The 17,927-nt window shown below is 49.3% G+C and overlaps 1 protein-coding gene across 3 annotated transcripts in view; it reads right to left on the bottom strand.

The window, feature by feature from the left end:
• Nucleotides 1–13,635, bottom strand: part of Ksr1 (kinase suppressor of ras 1) — a 149,711-nt gene extending 136,076 nt beyond the window's left edge. Inside the window, exon 1 of one of the 3 annotated variants that reach the window (XM_046424004.2) lies at nucleotides 13,159–13,635. In XM_046424004.2, the coding sequence (XP_046279960.2) occupies nucleotides 13,159–13,365 (207 nt within the window). In that variant the 5' untranslated portion in view covers nucleotides 13,366–13,635. The remainder of the gene's footprint in view (nucleotides 1–13,158) is intronic. The other 2 variants (XM_046424002.2, XM_046424003.2) reach the window with 2 other exon arrangements.
• Between the last annotated feature and the right edge of the window lie 4,292 nt (nucleotides 13,636–17,927).

The raw sequence follows: 17,927 nt of genomic DNA, 5'->3' as shown, positions 1-17,927 counted from the left end.
CTCACTGCCGCAGCGCAGGCTGGCAGCAGAGTCCTGCACACCTAGGTGCACAGATGAGTCAGCCGTGGGGCCTGGAAGCCTCATTCGCACCTCACCAGCACCTTCTGTGGGTTCACTCATCCGCAAACTCCCCCGCAGAGGTGATTTTCTGGAACACAATGCACTTCTTATTCTCACTGATATCCCAGAACAGTGCCTGGAACACTACTGAAGTGTGGCGGGTGGGGAGGGGGGATGGAGGGGATGCCCTCCCTTCCCACTGTGTCCCAGGCACCTCTCTGGCCCTTGAGCATACCAAGCTGGCTTCTGCCCCTGAGACTCTTGCACATGCTGGTACCTCTGTCTGGAACCCTCTTCAAGGCTGCAGTGCCCTTCTTATTATTATTTGAAACTCAGCCCAAGCACCCCGCTTCTCAGGAAAGGAGGCCTTTCCAACCACCCAAACTTGGACCTCCTTCCCCATGATCATCACTCCCCAATCCATTTCCATTTTTTTTTTTTTTTGTCTCATACCATTTCTGTCTGCTACCAGCTTATTTCCATTATAGGAAATTCCTCTGTCTTCACTGTTCTTTCCCCAGGGCCTAACACAGTGCCTGGCTCACAGCAGAGGTTTCAGCAGTCACGCAGTGGACGGACAGAAGAGAGAAATAACTAGCAAACACAAGATGGAGAATAAATTAACAAGGCCAAAGAAAGTTTTATTGCGGGAGGAGGGGAGAAAAGAAGAAAGGCAGAAAGGCCGAAAAGGATTTTTTTTTTCTCCTTGGTACTGGGGATTTAATTGAGCCACGTCCCCAGCCCTTTTTCTTTTATTTTGAGACAGGGTCTCCCTAAGTTGCTTAAGACCTCACTAAGTTGCTGAGGCTGGCCTTGAACTTGCGATCCTCCCGTCTCAAGGACTTACTGGGATTACAGGTGTGCGCCACCGCATACTCAGCCCTAAAAGAATTATTAAAAATAATGTATAAGGGGCTGGCAGTACAGCTCAGTGGTAGAATACTTGCCTACCATGCCTGAGGCCCTGGGTTCAATCCCCAGCACCACACACGCACACAAAAAAATTCTTATTATTAATATATACGATACCCAGAAGCCCAATTTTTAAGATCACCATCATTCAAAAAGCATAAAATGGAGATCACTTTGGCAATTCCTATCACAGAAAGAAGGAAGGAAAGAAAGTGATACCCTTTGACCCAGTCATTCCATTTCTTGGAATTTTTCCAAGGAAATGAATTCAGAATAAGAACAAAAATAAAGAGGTGCCTGTAGGAAAACGATGCCTGTCACACTGTTTATGTCATCGCAGAAATCTGGAAACAACCGAAATGTCCAGTAACAGGGGAAATGCTTTGGCAAAGAAGAGCACAGCCACTGGCCGGACCATCAAGCAGCAATTAAAATGACCGAAAGGGAAACGAGAGAGAAACACAGGGAAGGGTATATTTGAGAATAATGTTCAGCAAGAGGAGGTTTAAAAAGAGATCTGAATTCCTTCTGAGTCCCAGGCACCTTGCGGCACGCGTGCTGTGACATAAGAGTCCAAAAGGAACCTATCCTTATTCCTTTCTGAACTGAGGTGCAAAGACCTAAGGAACGAACCCAAGGCCACAGAGAGAGCAATGAAATGGCGGGCCATGAATGTATCATTCTCACCCCACAGAAGCCCAGGCACACCCTGACATCCTTGCTGCCTATCTCCACACTGTCCTTTCCTGAAATGATATCATGCTGGTGCCGGGGAGGCCAGACCCAGGTCAGCCAGCAATGACAGAGCGACGGACAAATACAGCACAAGACAAAACAGCAGACTCTCCAAAGAAAACCCCCCTGTCGGGGTCCAGAGACCACAGAGAAAAGGAATGAGCACAGAATTTCAGGAAGGACCAAGCAAAACCATGAGATGGACCTGCAAAGGACAAGGCAGCCCCTTCTGGGTGCCAGGTCACATTCAGGCTGGAACCTCAGAAATGGACAGAGAATAGCCTCCTCCTGTTACTCAAAGGCACTTCTTCTGGGCCCACGTGCAGCAGCACTCAATAAATGTTGGCAGAAGTACCCTCGTCCTCGTGGTGTGGATAAAGCAACAAGAAAAGTGGTCAGTAGAGCCATGGGGAACAGTGGCCTGGACAGCAGGGCAGGTCACAGCATGTGACTGAGGGCTCCTGTCCAGCCTCCTTACACATTCCCAGCTCTGCCCCAGGCATGGCTGCAGGAACAGGGAAGAGAGCTGTCCAGGCTGGCAGGGGCCAGAGCACGCCTGGGAACAGGGAAGACGATCAAAACCATCTTTCTACAGAAAAACATATAAATAAATGAAAGCCTGCTGAGATGGGTACCGCTCTACCTGGGGACAGAGGATGGGACCAGATCTCACTGGGTCTCTCTACGTCCTTGATACTAAAGGCCCAAAGCCACCATTTCCCAAACTGGGCTCACTCAACAGATGGGGGTGTAGATCAGTGATAAAGCACTTGCCTAGCATGCACAAAGTCCTGGGTTCAATCCCCAGCAGAAAGAAGGAAAGAAAGGAAGGAAGGAAGGAAGGAAGGAAGGAGGAAGTTCCCTTCAAAGCCAGGCACGGCAGCACACACTTAAAATACCAGTCATGAGAGTCTCAAGTTCAAAGCCAGCCTCAGCAACTTAGCAAGAACCTGTCTTTAAAAAAAAAAAAAAAAAGTAAAGAAAAGAAATGTAGCTCAGTGGTAAAGTGCCTCTGGGTTCAACCCCCAATTTAAAAAAAAAATAGCTGGGAACAGTGGCACATGCCTGTAGTCTCAGCAGCTCGGGAGGCTGAGGCAAGAGGACCTCAAGTTCAAACCCAGCCTCAGCAACCACAAAGCACTAAGAAACTCAGTGAGACCCTGTATCCAATAAAAAATTTTTTTAAAAAAGAGCTGGGGGTGTGGCTTAGTGGTAGAGCACCTCTGGGTTCAATCCCCAGTATCAAAAAAGTAAATAAATGAACAAGCCAACAAAAATAAAAATTAGAAAACCAGGCTTACAGGGAATGTAAACGCGCTAAATGACCCAAGATGGGCCAGAGCCGGTTACCGCAGAATCACCACCTGGGGATCATCATTACCTCCTCTCAACTTCTGTATAAGTTTGAACATTTCCATAATAAAGTTTAAACAAAATGTAAACTCAGACCCAAGAACTTCAGTCAAGAATCACTAGGGCCTGGCCCAAGCGTTGGGCTTGCCCTGGGGAACCCAAAGGCCACCAGAAATCTTTAAAACCTGGGCTGGGGAGGTGGCTCAGTGGTGGAGGCTCGCCTAGCCCGTGGGAGGCGCATCTCAATATGTTACACTGTGTAACAAATTTTCCATCTGGAGCTGAAGGGAATTTACAAATGCCAGCTGGGTGGTGTAGGCAGGTAATTAAGAATGTCCAGGTTCAACTGACAGCTCGGTCTCTCCTTAGCTGTGTAACTCTGGGCAGGTCACTTAACCTCTCTGCACCTCGGTTTCACCAGGAAAACGGGGATAACGGGAGGGCCTTCCTTCCAAGTGTGCTGGGAGATGTAGGTACAGGCCCCCACAAAGCCCTTACCCAGGGCACCAGGCAGCGGAGTAAGCTCATGGTAAATGTCAGCGATGATGACACATCCATTTTGTAACAGGTATAGAGGGTTGTTTTGAAAACCACAGGTCCATTTGACTCAGTGATCTGGGGAAGATGGAGTAGAAGCAGCTTGTCATTCTGAAACCTCCAGCAGCCCGCAACACCAGTGCCCCCAGAGTGGCCCCAGCCAGCCCAGCCTCTGCTGGTCATGGGGCCAGAAAGGCTCCGCCTTCCAAAAAGCCACCACCAGCAACAGGAAGCTGCTTCCTTTCCTCTCCCTTCAGAGCCAGCATTTCCTTTTTTGTTTTAAAAAGCATTCCTCGTCTGCGGCCCAGCCCTTCCCTCCACCCAGCCCGGGGCTCAAACACACCCCCAGCCATCTGCACCTCTCCAGCATTGTTTTCTGCCCACCAGAGGGACCCTGAGGTTCCCGGTGGATCTGGAGGGTACTGGGCACCCGCTAAGCGCACCTGAGGCGGAGAGAAGGCAGGACACAGTGGCTCTGGGCACAGTTTTCCTCTTGCTGGAAAGGTTAAGTGAACCACATCTTTAAGAGCTCAGAGCCTCAGCCACCCTTGGTAAAATACCTCCTTCCACAAAAATCGACTTCTCAAGACTGGTTGAGTCTGCAGGGACACCAGCCTCTCTTCACCAGGCCCAGTTCTGCCTGCAACCCCAAATGGGACCCCCATTTCATAAAATAAAACATAAAAGCAACACTAGCCAAGACTGAGCCCACTGTTCTTGTCTTTCCCAACTCATGGCTAAGATTGTGTTTCACCAATCACCTGCAAAGGGGAAAAAGACACTCTGATGAGTAAGTTTGGAACCCCTACTGCAGGAATTCTCGGGGCCTTTAAAACACAAATCCCCATCCTCAGGATCTCCAGAAGTGAGGTGGACAATGCGACCCATTCTCAACTATATGAATCCCTCTTTCCCGGGAGCATCTTGCAGGATGCAGTATGGGAAAGGCTGCATTTAGATATGCAAGGTTCCCAGGCTTCTTGTTGGGATAAGAGTCCTCAAGACAGTGCTGAATGAGTGAGAACACTTGGGTTACTTTTTAAAAATTATACATAACTTTACTTTTGGGGGGGGGGTTTGTTCGTTTTTGTTTATCCGCAAAAATTCTGTGTGCACCAGGAGTGAAATTGGTCCTGATTATCCATATTAAAAGTAAATCAGCCAGGTGGATCAGAGCACCTGTAACTCCAGCAACTCAGAAGGCTGAGGCAGGAGGATTGCAAGTTTGAGGCCAGCCTCAGCAACTTAGCAAGACCTTGTCTCTAAAAATTAAAAGGGCAGGGGATGTGGCTCAGTGGTACAGCACCCCTGAGTTCAATCCCTAGTTACCAAGAACTAAAATAAAATAATTGGCTGTGCTGGCACTCAAAACATCCAGGTACCACGTGAAAGAAGGCCCCACCACCCCACAAGCAACTCACCTCATCAGATTTGCAGGAAACAAAACCCCATGAATATGATCGTTATGTCGACAAGACAAGTGTACACTGTATGCTGCACAAAACATTATCTTTAATAATCACGGCTGGCCTCGTTCATGCACTGCATACTTTATTTTCCTGTCTTTTTTTTTTTTTTAACTTTGAACACAAGTTTTAATTCATTCTCACAATTATCCTGAGGGTGTAAAAATGAAAAGGGGGAGGAAAACGCGGTAAGCAAATAGGATGACTTCAGCCCCGTCATTTGGAAAGGCAATCTGCACTGTTGCCCCAAATGCCAGGACAACCCAGAAATACAGAGACACATGAATATGTAGGTTTGCTATGTGGTGGTGGCGGCTGCTTGGACTGATGAGAAACAGACGCCTGGGAATAAATGACAAAGCATTTTTTTTTATCTCAACAGCTGTCCTCAGAGAATGCCTGGGCCTCTCCACCCATGCTCTAGAATCAGGAAGAAAGCCAAGATGGACACACAGATACTGGATGAAAAGGTGGCACCTTCCTGGGAGCCACTGGAAAGAATTTATAACATTATCTTGACAGCAAAACCAGCAATAGATGGGGGGTGCAGGACGAAAAATCTGCATGAATTTTTTTTTTTTTCCAATTTTATCAAAAAAGGAGATTTATTAGGGTGATGTGACATAATACATAAAGCACAGGTCTGTGGCACAAACTAGATGAGGCCACTGGTAGGACATCTTTTCAAAAATGAGCCAAATGTACAATTATGTAGCTTCCCCACAAATCCTTATCACCGATGGCTATGGAATCAAATCAATTCAATATTCTTTTTTCTTTTTTGATACTGGGGATTAAATCAGGGGCAGTCTTCCACTGAGCTATACCCCAGCCCCGACTCCTTTTCTTTTCTTTTTTTGAGGTAGAATCTTTTTTTTTTCTTTAGTATTTATTTTTTAGGTGTAGATGGACACAACACAATGCCTTTATTTTTATGTGGTGCTGAGGATTGAACCCAGGTCCCGCTCATGCTGGGTGAGGGCTCTACCGCTAAGCCACAATCCCAGCCCTGAGGCAGGATCTTTTTAAGTTGCTGAAGCTGGCCTATTGCCTCAGCCTCCCAAGTAGCTGGGATTACAGGCGTAATCTGCATGAATTTTTTAAGACAAACACCAGGCCCCACAGGAGTAAAGGTTTTCAGGGGACCTCCCTGGAAAAATGAGTAACCCTTGAAATTCACAGCCAAAGACTCAAGATAATCCACATGGGCTAAGCCAGGTCCCCACAAAGGACACTCAGAGGGCTCTCCAGGAATCTGTCTGACCCTCAGGGTCCCTAAGACATTAGATGGGTAAGGAGCAAACGTGTTTGCTTCCTCCTGGAGGAAAACCCTTGAGGTGGAGACCCATGTTCCTGGAAGACGAACTGGAAGGCTGCTGTGTCCCACTCGGTCAGCAAAGCAGGCTCAAGGTAGCATCCTGTCTCACTCATGAGTCCTTGAGCCCCAGGTCTGACTCCCAGCTCAGTGCCCCTCTATTAACCTCCCTTGATGAATTCTCCCTGACAGGTGTTCCTGGCAAGTCGCTTCCCCACCTTCTGTTTCCTCACCTGCAAGAGGAAAGGGTTGGTAGGCGTAGAGGTGCACACCTGGAATCCCAGGCACTCGGGAGGCTGAGACAGGAGGATCACGAGTTCAAGGGCAGCATCAGCAACTTAGGGAGACTCTGTCTCAAAATAAAAACTAAAAAAGGTGTGGAATGTGGCTCAGTGGTAGAGTGCTTCAGGGTTCAACCCCAAGTCTACTAAATCAACCCCAAAGACAGACACCCCAAAGGCTCTCTGATCAACATTGGTAATTGCTGAACTCAGGCTGCAGCATGTGAAGCGTGCATCACGAGTGTCCAGAGAGCAAGATTTCACCATGCGCCGTGCACTGCCCGGACAGAGACCTCTTAACCCTCTCTCTGCTATCTTAGAGCCAGGAAAGGTCCTTCTACTTGGTCAGGCCAAGGGGACTCCCCTGTGCAGCAGGCAACCATGAAACTAGAACCCACAATCCTTAACACATAACCCAGAACTCCACAAAAGCCAGTGCAAAACTAGAACCCAGAATTCCTGACAGGACCTCAGCCACCGGGTCATATCCCATTTCTTATATAAACCCCTGGACATGCCAGGCACAGTGATCAAATGCCTGTCACCTTAACTACTCAGGAGGCTGAGGCAGGAGGATGGCAGGTTCAAGGCCAACCTCAGCAACGTAGCAAAACCTTGTCTCAAAATAAAAAATAATGAAAACTGAGATGCAGCTCAGTGGTAGAGCACATGACTAGCATGCACAAGGCCCTGGGTTCAATCCCAGCACTGCAAAAGTTTTTTGTTTTTTAAATTAAAAACCTAGACTTGGACATGGTCAAACATGCAGCGACAAAAGGATAAATGGATAAAGGCTACCGTTTCATAAATCCTGGCATTCCCACTGGGAAGCAGGGAAAATGTCATACCCTAGAGACTTTAAATGGACAGACATCAAATGTGTTCATACGCTTTGATCCAGCAAATTCCACTTCTAGGAGGATCCTCGTTGCGGCATGGTTTATTGAAAAAACAGCCTGAAAGCCGACATTGGGGTCTGGTTAGAAGTCAGGTCTGACCACACAGTACAGTCAGCATAGCGGTACCGCAGGGCACTGTGCTGAGAAAGACAACATGTGCAAGGCATTTAGAAGCACAGGGTGTCCACTGATATGCAAATGCAGAGAGTGGAAAGACTGGAAGAATAATTCAGCAAAACGTTCAAGGAATCAACTCAAAGGTGATATCAGGAGTGATTTTCTTTTTTTTTTTTTTTTATCTACCTTATATTTTGTTTTTTCATCGTGAACACGTTATATCATCTTAAAATATTTTAATTAAAGGTAGAATGCTAAAGAACACGCTACTTATCAGAAGAATTGTCTAGAAAGAATAAGGCAGGGAGTCATTAAAAAAATTATGAGTAAGCTGATCTCCAGGCAGCTTCTTGTTTCTCAGAATGAGACCAGCCTTGGGCTGGATGCTTCAGGACTTGCAGACAGAGCCCCATCTGTGAGGATGTGCTGGGCTGGACACGTGGGACACAGCCCCATGCCAAAGGCTGGACAGCCTGGGGTGACCAACAGTCACCCCAGTGATGGAGACGCCTGCCCCTGGACCTGCCTTTTTAGTTATTGGCAATTTCCTTGGTGTTAGCAGCCATGACCTTGACCAGAACCATCACCACCATGTCTAAAGGCAGCTGCAAAGTTCAGAACATGGGCTCCCAAGGTGAATCAACTCAGGTTCCACTACCTCCTCAGTATCTTCATCCCTCAGAGCCACAGTTTCCTCATCTTCAAAATCAGGATAAAATCTCACAGAACCATTGTGTTCAACAGGGTGACATAAGGCAAGAGCCTAGCAGAGAGCTGGACACACAGGGGGTGGCCAAGAATGTTCCTCATTCTACGTGGGTCCTCTCCTTGCAAAGGGGGTTCCCACAACCCCAGAGGCATCTATGCAGCTTCCCCTTTGAGCGGAATATAAAAAGAGATTTCAACCAGCCTGTTCTGGAAGGATGTCCTTTTTTTTTAAAGCACAGCTCAGGAACATGGCCACTGGCTTTCCCACCTCTCCACACCTCTGCAAGACCTTGTCACCACGGGCCATCACCTTTGCATGGACTGGAGAGGTCCAGCCTCAGACAGCAGGCAGGACGAGAATGCTTCTAGTATTCCCAGAATTTTGAGCCAACCGAGGCCACTGAAAGTAAAGAAGCATCCCCACTCCTGTCTCCAGGCAGCAAACCCCAGTGTCCTACTCCCACGCTGCCCTGGGCTGCAGAGATGCAAAGGCCTCCCTCCAGCACCCCCAGCCCTCTCCAGCTCACAGCCTCTAGAAACTGCAGGTCCCCCTCCAGGCCTTCAGGAAGTAGGTTTGTCCACAGAAAAAGTTGGCGAGGTGAAAGTGGGCACCCAAAGGGACAGTGCCACAGTTCTGTATTCCCTCAGGGATGATTAGAGTCACTCGGGCCGAGGGTTAAAACTATGGCAGAGAAATGCCACACTCCAGGACAGTGGCTGAGTCAGGAAAGGAAAGCCAGCTTTCGGTCTCAGTTCTGCCAGGGAAAGGGACTTGGGAGAAATCACCAAGTCTCTAGGAATATCTCCCATGGAGCCAAGAAGTTGGACTGGCTAACACTTCAGTGGGATTCCCAGTGCAGAGCCCAGTTCCCAGCATTCCCCAGGAGCTGTGGCACTGCAGGCACTACTGTCCACTTCTGGGACTCCCCCTTTAGACTGAAAGTACCCCTCAAGCCCCAAGACAGGAAGGCATCCCACTCGTCTCAGAACCCTTGCCAGACAGCTGCCCAGCAGGAATTCAGGAAGCAGCAGCAGCATGAGCATGCCCCTGTGTGCCCCCAAGGACCTGATCCGAGGACACAGGACACCCCTCACCACCTCCAGCGGTTCCACTATGTGGACACTCGCAGAGGGCCCAGGGAAAGCTGCAGTCCTCAAAACAGCAGGGCTCTGACCTCTGCACGGCCCACTTGAGTGCGGATCAGGCCTCCCCCCAGCACATCTTGGCTCCAGAGCAACTTCTCAGAGAAGTGGCCAAACTACACTATACTTACCATGACTCCCAGTGTCCTCTCCCCTGAGGAACACATCTCTAGGTCAGCTTGCATAAGCAAAGTGGGAAGTCTGGGTGGGACGGAGCCTGTATCTGGGAAAGGCTAGTGCATTGGCAGGAAAGAGCAAGTTACAATGTACCCAAAAAAGTGAATCTCTGGAAGCTGAGGCAGGAATTCAAAGGCAGCCCTAAGCAACTCAGTGAGACTTTGTCTCTAAATAAAATACAAAAAAAGGGCTGGGGATTTGGCTCAGTGGTCAAGTACCCCTGGGTTCAATCCCTGGAACCAAAAAAATAAAAGTGAATCTCAGCAGGTGATGTGAATGTCTGCTTTTGCATACTCTATCTCACCAGCACAGGGCACAGATGGGACCCGCAGAGAATGAAGGGATGAACTGGTTTGAAGCAGGCCAGGTGTCCCTCTGTAAGCACAAATGGAGAGTGGGAACATCCCACTTGCCTTAGTGGATTTCTCAGACCCCTGAAAGGGTCTGAGACAAGGAGACAAGGCACCAGGAGTGATCAGGATCAAGTGAATCCTATGACTCTTTCTATAGATTGACTCTGGTTGTGTCTCCTGCCCATCCATTCAAAGAAAAAGAGTGTGTGTGTGTGTGTGTAACATTACCACTTGCCTCCTTCCACCATTTTTAATCCAGTTGGTCCAGAGAGAAAAGCTGTCACCGGGCAGCCAAGCACACCAGTGCCTGCATGCCTGTGGCAACCTGAAATCTTGGGCTGCAGCAGCCTGCCCCTGATCAGGGTCTTCCAAAGACATCTCACATGCTGCTTCTCCCACCAACTGCTCATTTAATGAGGGCCAGAATGGGCTGCAGTTCCTAAGGTTCTACAACAAGTCTGACGTCGTTGCATAAGCCAAGCCCTGTGACCAGACCCTTCTTCAAAAGCCAGGAATCCAATGTCGCAAGCACAGTCTCTGGGGGCCTGGCCTAGTGGTAAGAGGAGTCTGCAGCACAGAAAAGAAAGCCAAAGGGACACTGGCCTCCAGCCTGGCCTCTCCAGTGCTGTTGGGGGTGGAGCTGCTAGGATTGCTTCCTGCCCTGTGGCATCCACCTCTAGGAAGTCAGAGCCAGCTGTAAAAAGTCCTTTCTCTGAAAGGGGCCCTTGGGCATGGATGTCACTGGGTCCTCACCAGGGAGCTTCTAGCTAAGATGCCACAGGTGTGAGCAGACCATCCCCATGTTACAGATGAGGGAGCTTGACAGTAGAAGTCATGGGACTTGCCCAAGGCCACACAGACTGAGCCAGGATGGCTTTCAAATCTGTGGGCTTCTGTTCTTCACTACACTGTCCCTGTCAAGATTCTTGTAGAAATTAACTTACCTTCTACTTTATCAGTCTAGTAAATCTGGATTATAGAATTATTCTAAAATATGATTATGAATATAAACACTCACCAATGCTTCATTCAATCTAACTGAGTCTCCCTCCCTAACGCACCGAAGGCAGAGCTTTAGGAGCCCTCAGAGACCCACATCAGCCTGCTCATTTTGCAGATAAGAAAGCTTAAGCCTCCAGGAAAGAATGATTCACCCAAACTAGCTGGTGGCAGTCCCAGGAATTAGTTCCAGGGGTCTAAATTCCTATCCCAAAGAGCAACCCAGATCCTGCCTTTTCAGGGAGCAGGTGAACCCAAACCCATACCACAGTGGGAAGAATAGAAAGCTGGTATTAGTCTCATTCACCCTGCAAATCGCCCTCGGGCCTTCTCGGCAGTTTGGCTACCAGAGATGACCATTCAAACACACTCATCAGGGAGGCCACTCAGTCAACCAGCACTGAGACTCCAACAGCTGGAGGCTTTGGGGTGTCACCATGCTGCACCTTGGTCTAAATGAGCAAGACTAGAAGTCAGTTTACCTGGAGGACAAACAGCCATTTGCAGAGAATGAACAGCAAACCATTCTCCTACATTCACCCTGGGATCCAGGAGCACTTCAGAGCAACACAGGGACCACCGGACACAGGCCAACACAGAGAACATTCTCTCAGCCCAACAACACAGCGGTCCACCCAGACACACACTGCTGGACAACGACCCCTCCTCCCAGAACTAAGCCACACAGGCCACCTATTGTGTCAGCTTAAAAACTGAACTTTGCTGGGCAAACACACTCGGCCGTGTTCAAGAAATCAGTTTCACTTGGAAAACGGCAGTCCACATACAGAAAGGCACGTTGGAGGGCTTTGTGCGTTTGTTTTCTAAGCAATGTCCTGGTCAGTCCTGCCATAACAGGCATAATAAAAATAATAATAATAATAATAATAATAATAATAATAGCCAACACTAATTGGATTCTTCCAATGTCCCTGGATTTGTAGCTGTTAAGAAAATAAAACTAAGGGAGACTCACTCCGAGCATTTCAGATCAAACAAGGATTCAGGCTTGTGGTGTGTGTGGAGGGAAGATTGGTCTTGTAATAATTACAGCAATGACCGTCTGCCCTCTGACAGCTGGCAGAGGCAATTAGCAATAACAAGGGGGTGGGTGCCTTGAGGATCCAGTAAAACAAAACATCCCCAGACCTACAGGAGACCAGATGTGGCAATGCATGGTAGCGTAAGGCCCCTCTTCAAGACAGGGCAGCTATTAATTGTCCCCAAGAATTTCAGAGGTCTCCCAGTCCCTGGACAAAAGCAAGTTAGGAATGCACTAGTTTCCATCTATTGTGTAAGGGGTGGGGGGAACTCCCCCTTCTGAGAACCCAATAACCCTTCTGGATGATTCTTCCAAATCCTTTTAATGCTGCACTTCCCAGCTATAATTTGAGAGAGGAGGCCCACATATCTTATTTCTTCTTTACACTCCATGCAGACTTCAGCAGAAGCCCTTAAGTAGTGCCATCTTCCCACCAAAAGCTTCCTTCCCCAGCATAATCCTTCCTAAGCCAAAACCCCACGTTTAGGGGGGAGCTGGGGGAGGGAGTGGGTAATTACATTTTGAGGAATGAAAGGCCGTGGCATCAGGAGAGGAAAGCACCAGACGCCTGAACAACAAAAAATGCAGTTTCAGCAAACACTTTATGAAAAGCAACAGACAAGAACTGGAGGAGAGGAGAGGAAAGGACAAGAACTGGACCAGGGCTGGAGGGAAGGCAGAGGGCAGGGGACCTCCCCATCACCCTGGCCCACAGCGAAAAGTCCAACGCGAGACTCAGTGGGACAATGACCCCGGCAAGCTCTGGAAATGGGGTGGGGGCGGAGAGAAGGCTGGCAGGGGAATTCGGCGCGGAGCTCACGCCGGTCACCGGCTCCTCCAGCTCCCATCCCGGTTCCCAGTCTGCGCCCTCTCCTCCAAAAATCCTGCCCAAGGTGAGTGCTGATCCTGGGTCCTCAAGCTGCCGCATCAGCGAGGGAGGCGACGGAAGAAGCCTCCAAGGAGGGGACCAGGTTCCAGGATGCAACTCGGGAAGGAGTGAGCTGGGGCCGCTCCTCGCGCCCAGTAGGGGTCCTGGACCCTTTGGAGTAGCGGACCCTTACCTCCAGGGTTCGGATCTCCTGCTGGGTGAGGTCATTGGACACCGCGCACTTGGTGCGGAGCCCGCGCAAGCTGCCGAGGGAGATGTCGATGAGCTTCTGGAGCTGCCCGCACTGCTGCAGAGCCCGGCTGGCCGCGGCCCCGGCGCCCCCGCCGCCGCCCTCCTTCTTCTCCCCCATCGTCGCCGCGCGCAGCGCCGCTCTATCCATGCCTCGGCATCGGGGCAGCTGAGGGCCGAGGCGGGGAGCCCGGGGGCACGGGCGCCTCGGCAGGGAAGCCCCGACCTGGAAGGCTGGACCAGGAGCGCCCTCCGTTCTGCTGAAGCCGGGGTTCCAGGAGAGCCGCCCGCCGAGTCCGCTCCTCCCGCCGCCCAAGCGCGGCAGCAAAGCGAAAGCCGCGGCGACCCGACGGCTGCTGCTGCCGGAGCCTTTAAGCGGCAGCGGGGGCCGGGTCAGGGCAGCCAGGCATGCTGGGACTTGTAGTCCGCTCTGCGCACCTGCCGCCTGGCCCGCGCCCTCGGGGGCCCCCGCCCGCACCCTTGGCCGCGCAGCCGGGCCTTCCCTCCCGGCAGGCACGAGCGGCGAGAGAGGGCCCCGCCTGGCGCCCGATAAGGCGTTGCTTAGCTCCGACTCCTCCCCAGGCGCAGAGTCGGGGGAACCAGTCTCCCCTTCCCCCCTCCCCTCCCCGCAACCCCGCCTAGGAGCTTCCCGCGACCCCCGGATGGGGCGGGGCAGCAGCCCGTGGCCCCCTAGACGGGAGGAGGGCGTTCCTCCTGCAGTTCCTATGCCGCAGCCGCTCCCGGGAAGATGGGGGACCGTGGAGGTTCCGGAATTTTATGTGGATTTAGGGGCTGCCATCTAATAGGAAGGTGCTTAAAAAATTTTTCCCAAACTGGAAATGTGCTCAGTGGTAGAGCAATTGCATAGCATGTGCAGGGTTGATCCGCAGCCCTGAGGGGACAGGGGGAGAGACAAGGGGGGAAGGGGGAGAGACAAGGGGGGAAGGGGGAGAGACAAGGGGGGAAGGGGGAGAGACAAGGGGGGAGGGGCAAGTCCTGTATCTGGTTCATGTACCACTTTATTCTGAATTTTATACACTAAAGGGAATGATCCAGCATGAAGAAAGGCGAAAGGACTTTCAGGACCCTATTTACTCACCAAAATCAGTGTGCCATCCCCTACCCAGCAGGCCAGCCCGGGGACACGGGAGACAGTGCGTAGTTTTGTCAAATCCTTATTGCTGAGCTCTGTAGAGCAAGATAGCCTGGGTTCAAATTCTGACTCCACTACTGCCTGGTGTGTGACCTTAGGTAGATGCTTTTCCTTTGAGCACCTGAGTTTCCCTCTCAGTCGGATGGGGCCGTGATAGTGCCGGTCTCATAGGGTTCCCGTGAAATATTATGTTTGTGATTGACACATGCAGTCACTGAATAAACGTTAGCAAGTGTTGCTGTCCAACCTCGGCTCTCCTAATAAGGCCCTGGACCCACTAGTCCCTGGGCATGGCAGCAGTACCTCTAAGGACTGGAATTAGTGCCTCCTACCTCACATACCAACCCCACCCCAGGTGTTCGCCCTCCTCTGCCATCAGTCCGCTTCCTATGTTCTGTTATCTAGTAATACTGAAAAACCAAGGCTCTGATCAAAGGTCCCACACCTCTGTACTTTCCACATCTGCCAACCAGAAGAAATGTCTCCCTTCTGAATTATCTCTTTTAAGCTCCTGGATTGCAGAAACCACTGGCTAATTTATCTTTGCACCCTTTTCACGGAGTTAAATACAGTAAAGTGCCTTGTGCACAGTAAAGGCTCCATTAAATTGTGCAACCAGTCTCATGAGCCCTTAGGCAGGCCCTATGCCAGGTTTCTCTTATCTCTCAAGCCAGCTGAGGCCTAGGCACTTGGGGTGGGGTGGGGGGGCTGTGAACGGATAGAGAGTTGAGTCTTTTTGTTTTGTTTGTTTTTATTTTTTGTTTTTGAGGCTGAGGCTGAGGATGGGACAGGACGTGAGATCCCAGCATTAGATTCTTGTTTGAGCTACAGACACTAAAACAATCAGTACTGGCTGGTGGTTTATATCATACCTTCCTTTAATGTCATTTGACATTTCAAAACAAATTAAATATCAGATCTTAAAAAAAAAAAAACTATGGTAACTTTAAAATGCACTTTGACAACCCCTCTTCTGGGGATTTTCTGAAATAAAAAGGAGTTCCAGCAAACTCTGTCCTTTCCCATTAAGAATCACTGATCCAGCCAGGTGCAATGATGCATACCTATAATCCCCGGAACTCAGGAGGCTGAGGTAAGAGGATTGTAAGTTCGAGGCCAACCTCAACAACTTAGCAAGACACTCTCTCAAAATAAAAAATAAAAAGGGCTGGGGATGTAGCTTAGTAGTTATGGACCCCTGGGTTCAATCCCTGGTACCTAAAACATAAGTAATCATTGCTCCATTTCTCACTTTATAATGGGAACCCCCTGTAGTATATTTGAGTCCCCTAACCCTGATTTTTGCAGCAAACTAATAATTACCCTGAAAGAGAAACTGAAATCATGGTTGTCAAACTCAAAACATGTATCAGAATTACCTAAAAGACTTGTTAATTCCTACAATGATGGGTCCTACGCCTATAGTTTCCTAGGTCAGAGGGTAGAATTTGCATTTGGGGCACGTTCTCAGGTGATGCTGTTGCTGCTGGTGTGAGGACCGCACTCTGAGAACCATGGCACACAGGAAGGTCAGTAGGCCAGAGAACCATCTCAAGGGACGATCCTCAACTCTGCCTGACTCGTTCAGAACTTCCAGCGGCCAGGCTTGAGCAACTGCCTGACTCCATTTGTAAGCGATTGCCTGAGAAGTGCCTATTTATGCACTTACATCAGCTTGTAATTGCCATGGGGCCTCTAGGGTCACTTTCTGTGGGAAGCCACATCCTGAGAAAGGCCGCTCCTGGCCTGTGGCATCTATACCTATCCATGCCACCATAGCGATGGCATCAGGGCTAGGGACTGGGCAGGGCTAGCTCCCTGGCTCCTCTCCACCAGGCTCCAAGCAGCTGCTCCCTCCTCTGTAGTCACTCATCCTTCTGCTTGCCGCAGCTCTCCCTCCCAGGTCACCTTAGGGGGACTCCAGCTGTTTTGTCTGAATTTAAATATCTGGTCAGCCACTCTGTCCCTTCCCAAGTACAGAACCACCTCTTGGAGATGGGGGAATAAAGGGTTTTAAAACAATTAACAAATATTCCGTATTTGATAAGTGTCTACTTGTGTTGCAGGCCCTGTTCTGGGCACTGGAAAACAGCAATGAACTTAACAAAGATCTTTCCTCTTAGGGAATTTACATTCTGAGAAGATAGATAAGCAAGTAGCATGCACAATATAGCAGATGCTAACAGTAGGTGGGACAGGGAAGGATGGAATTTACAACATTGAATAAAGCTGTTTTAGGAAATGGGATTGTTGGTCTGTCTCTGAATTGTTGTATGATCTTGGGCAAGTCTCCTAACTCATAATACTGCTCCTCATTTGCAAGACAGAGAGACTATGTTGTGAGGATAAACAGATAAGTCTATGCTAGGTGTGGTGGCGCACACCTGTGATATCAGTGGCTCCGGAGGCTGAGGCAGGAGGATCATGAGTTCAAAGCCAGCCTCAGCAAAAGCAAAGTGCTAAGCAACTCAGTGAGACCCTGTCTCTAAATAAAATACAAAATAGGGCTGGGGATGTGGCTCAGTGGTTGAGTGCCCCTGAGTTCAATCTCTAGTACCAAAATAAAAAACCATACTTATGCAAAGTGATGATTCTAAAATAAGCATTCAACATATTTATTTAATAAATACTTATGATGTGTATACTTACACTGTTCCAAATGTCTCATTAACTCACTTAACTAATAGGAGTTACTCTCTTCCCCACCTTCCAGAGTGAGTGTCTTAGATGAATGCAACTATCATGTGCTGATTCTTAGGTTCAATGTCATCTACAGTTTCTTGAGACCTTTACTGCAGCACCCTCAGTATAAAAAGATTGCTCCTTCCCTCCTCCCACCCCTCGGTCTCAGGCACCTCTATTAATGTCATTCTAAGTTTTCCCCACATGCATCTGAACAACAAAGTCACCATAGTAACACGTTCATGCATAGACCAAACTAACATGAAAAGGGTACTTGCTATGTGCCAGGCTCAGGGGCAGACTTCAAGTGAAGGAAACCAAGTCTTTTTATCATGTGGAACACACGAAAGGGTGGAGGCAGAACATCCACAAAGCAATAAATATATTACCAAAATACATTCAGAGAGTGATGGATGCTATGGAGAAGAAAACATTTAAAAAGCCAATACCTGATAGTCCCCAGGAGGATAAGGTACTTTATTCTCTGAGATGGTCAGAGAAGTACTCTCTGCCCATTGAACAGAGATATGAATAAAAAAAAGAAGCAAGCAATGTGTACACCAGGAAAGAGTCGTCCCAAGCAGTGGAAACATCATGGACAAAGGCCCTGAGGTAGGAAAACTTGGCACACTCCAGGAACAGAATGAAGGCCAATGTGGCCACAGTGTGATGAGAAAGAACAGAGGTTGGTGATGACATAGGAGAGCTGGGCAGGAGCCAGATAAAGTAGGACATGGGGAGGAAGTTCAGCCTTCTCTCTAATTCTTTGTTGCTCCTAATGTGGTCCAAGAGCAGCAGCAATCGCCTGGCCTGGGAGCTTGTTAGAATGAAGTCTCCTTCCCGACCCCAGATCAAATGAATCACAGTCTGCATTTCAG

The sequence above is a fragment of the Marmota monax genome, unplaced genomic scaffold (genome assembly GCF_021218885.2).
Source record: "Marmota monax isolate L192 unplaced genomic scaffold, Marmota_monax_Labrador192_F-V1.1 WCK01_AAM20220418_F8-fsc00296, whole genome shotgun sequence".
In the NCBI taxonomy this organism is placed as follows: Eukaryota; Metazoa; Chordata; class Mammalia; order Rodentia; family Sciuridae; genus Marmota; species Marmota monax.
Note: the sequence above shows the minus strand (reverse complement) of the source record. Positions and strands in the feature narration are given on the sequence as shown.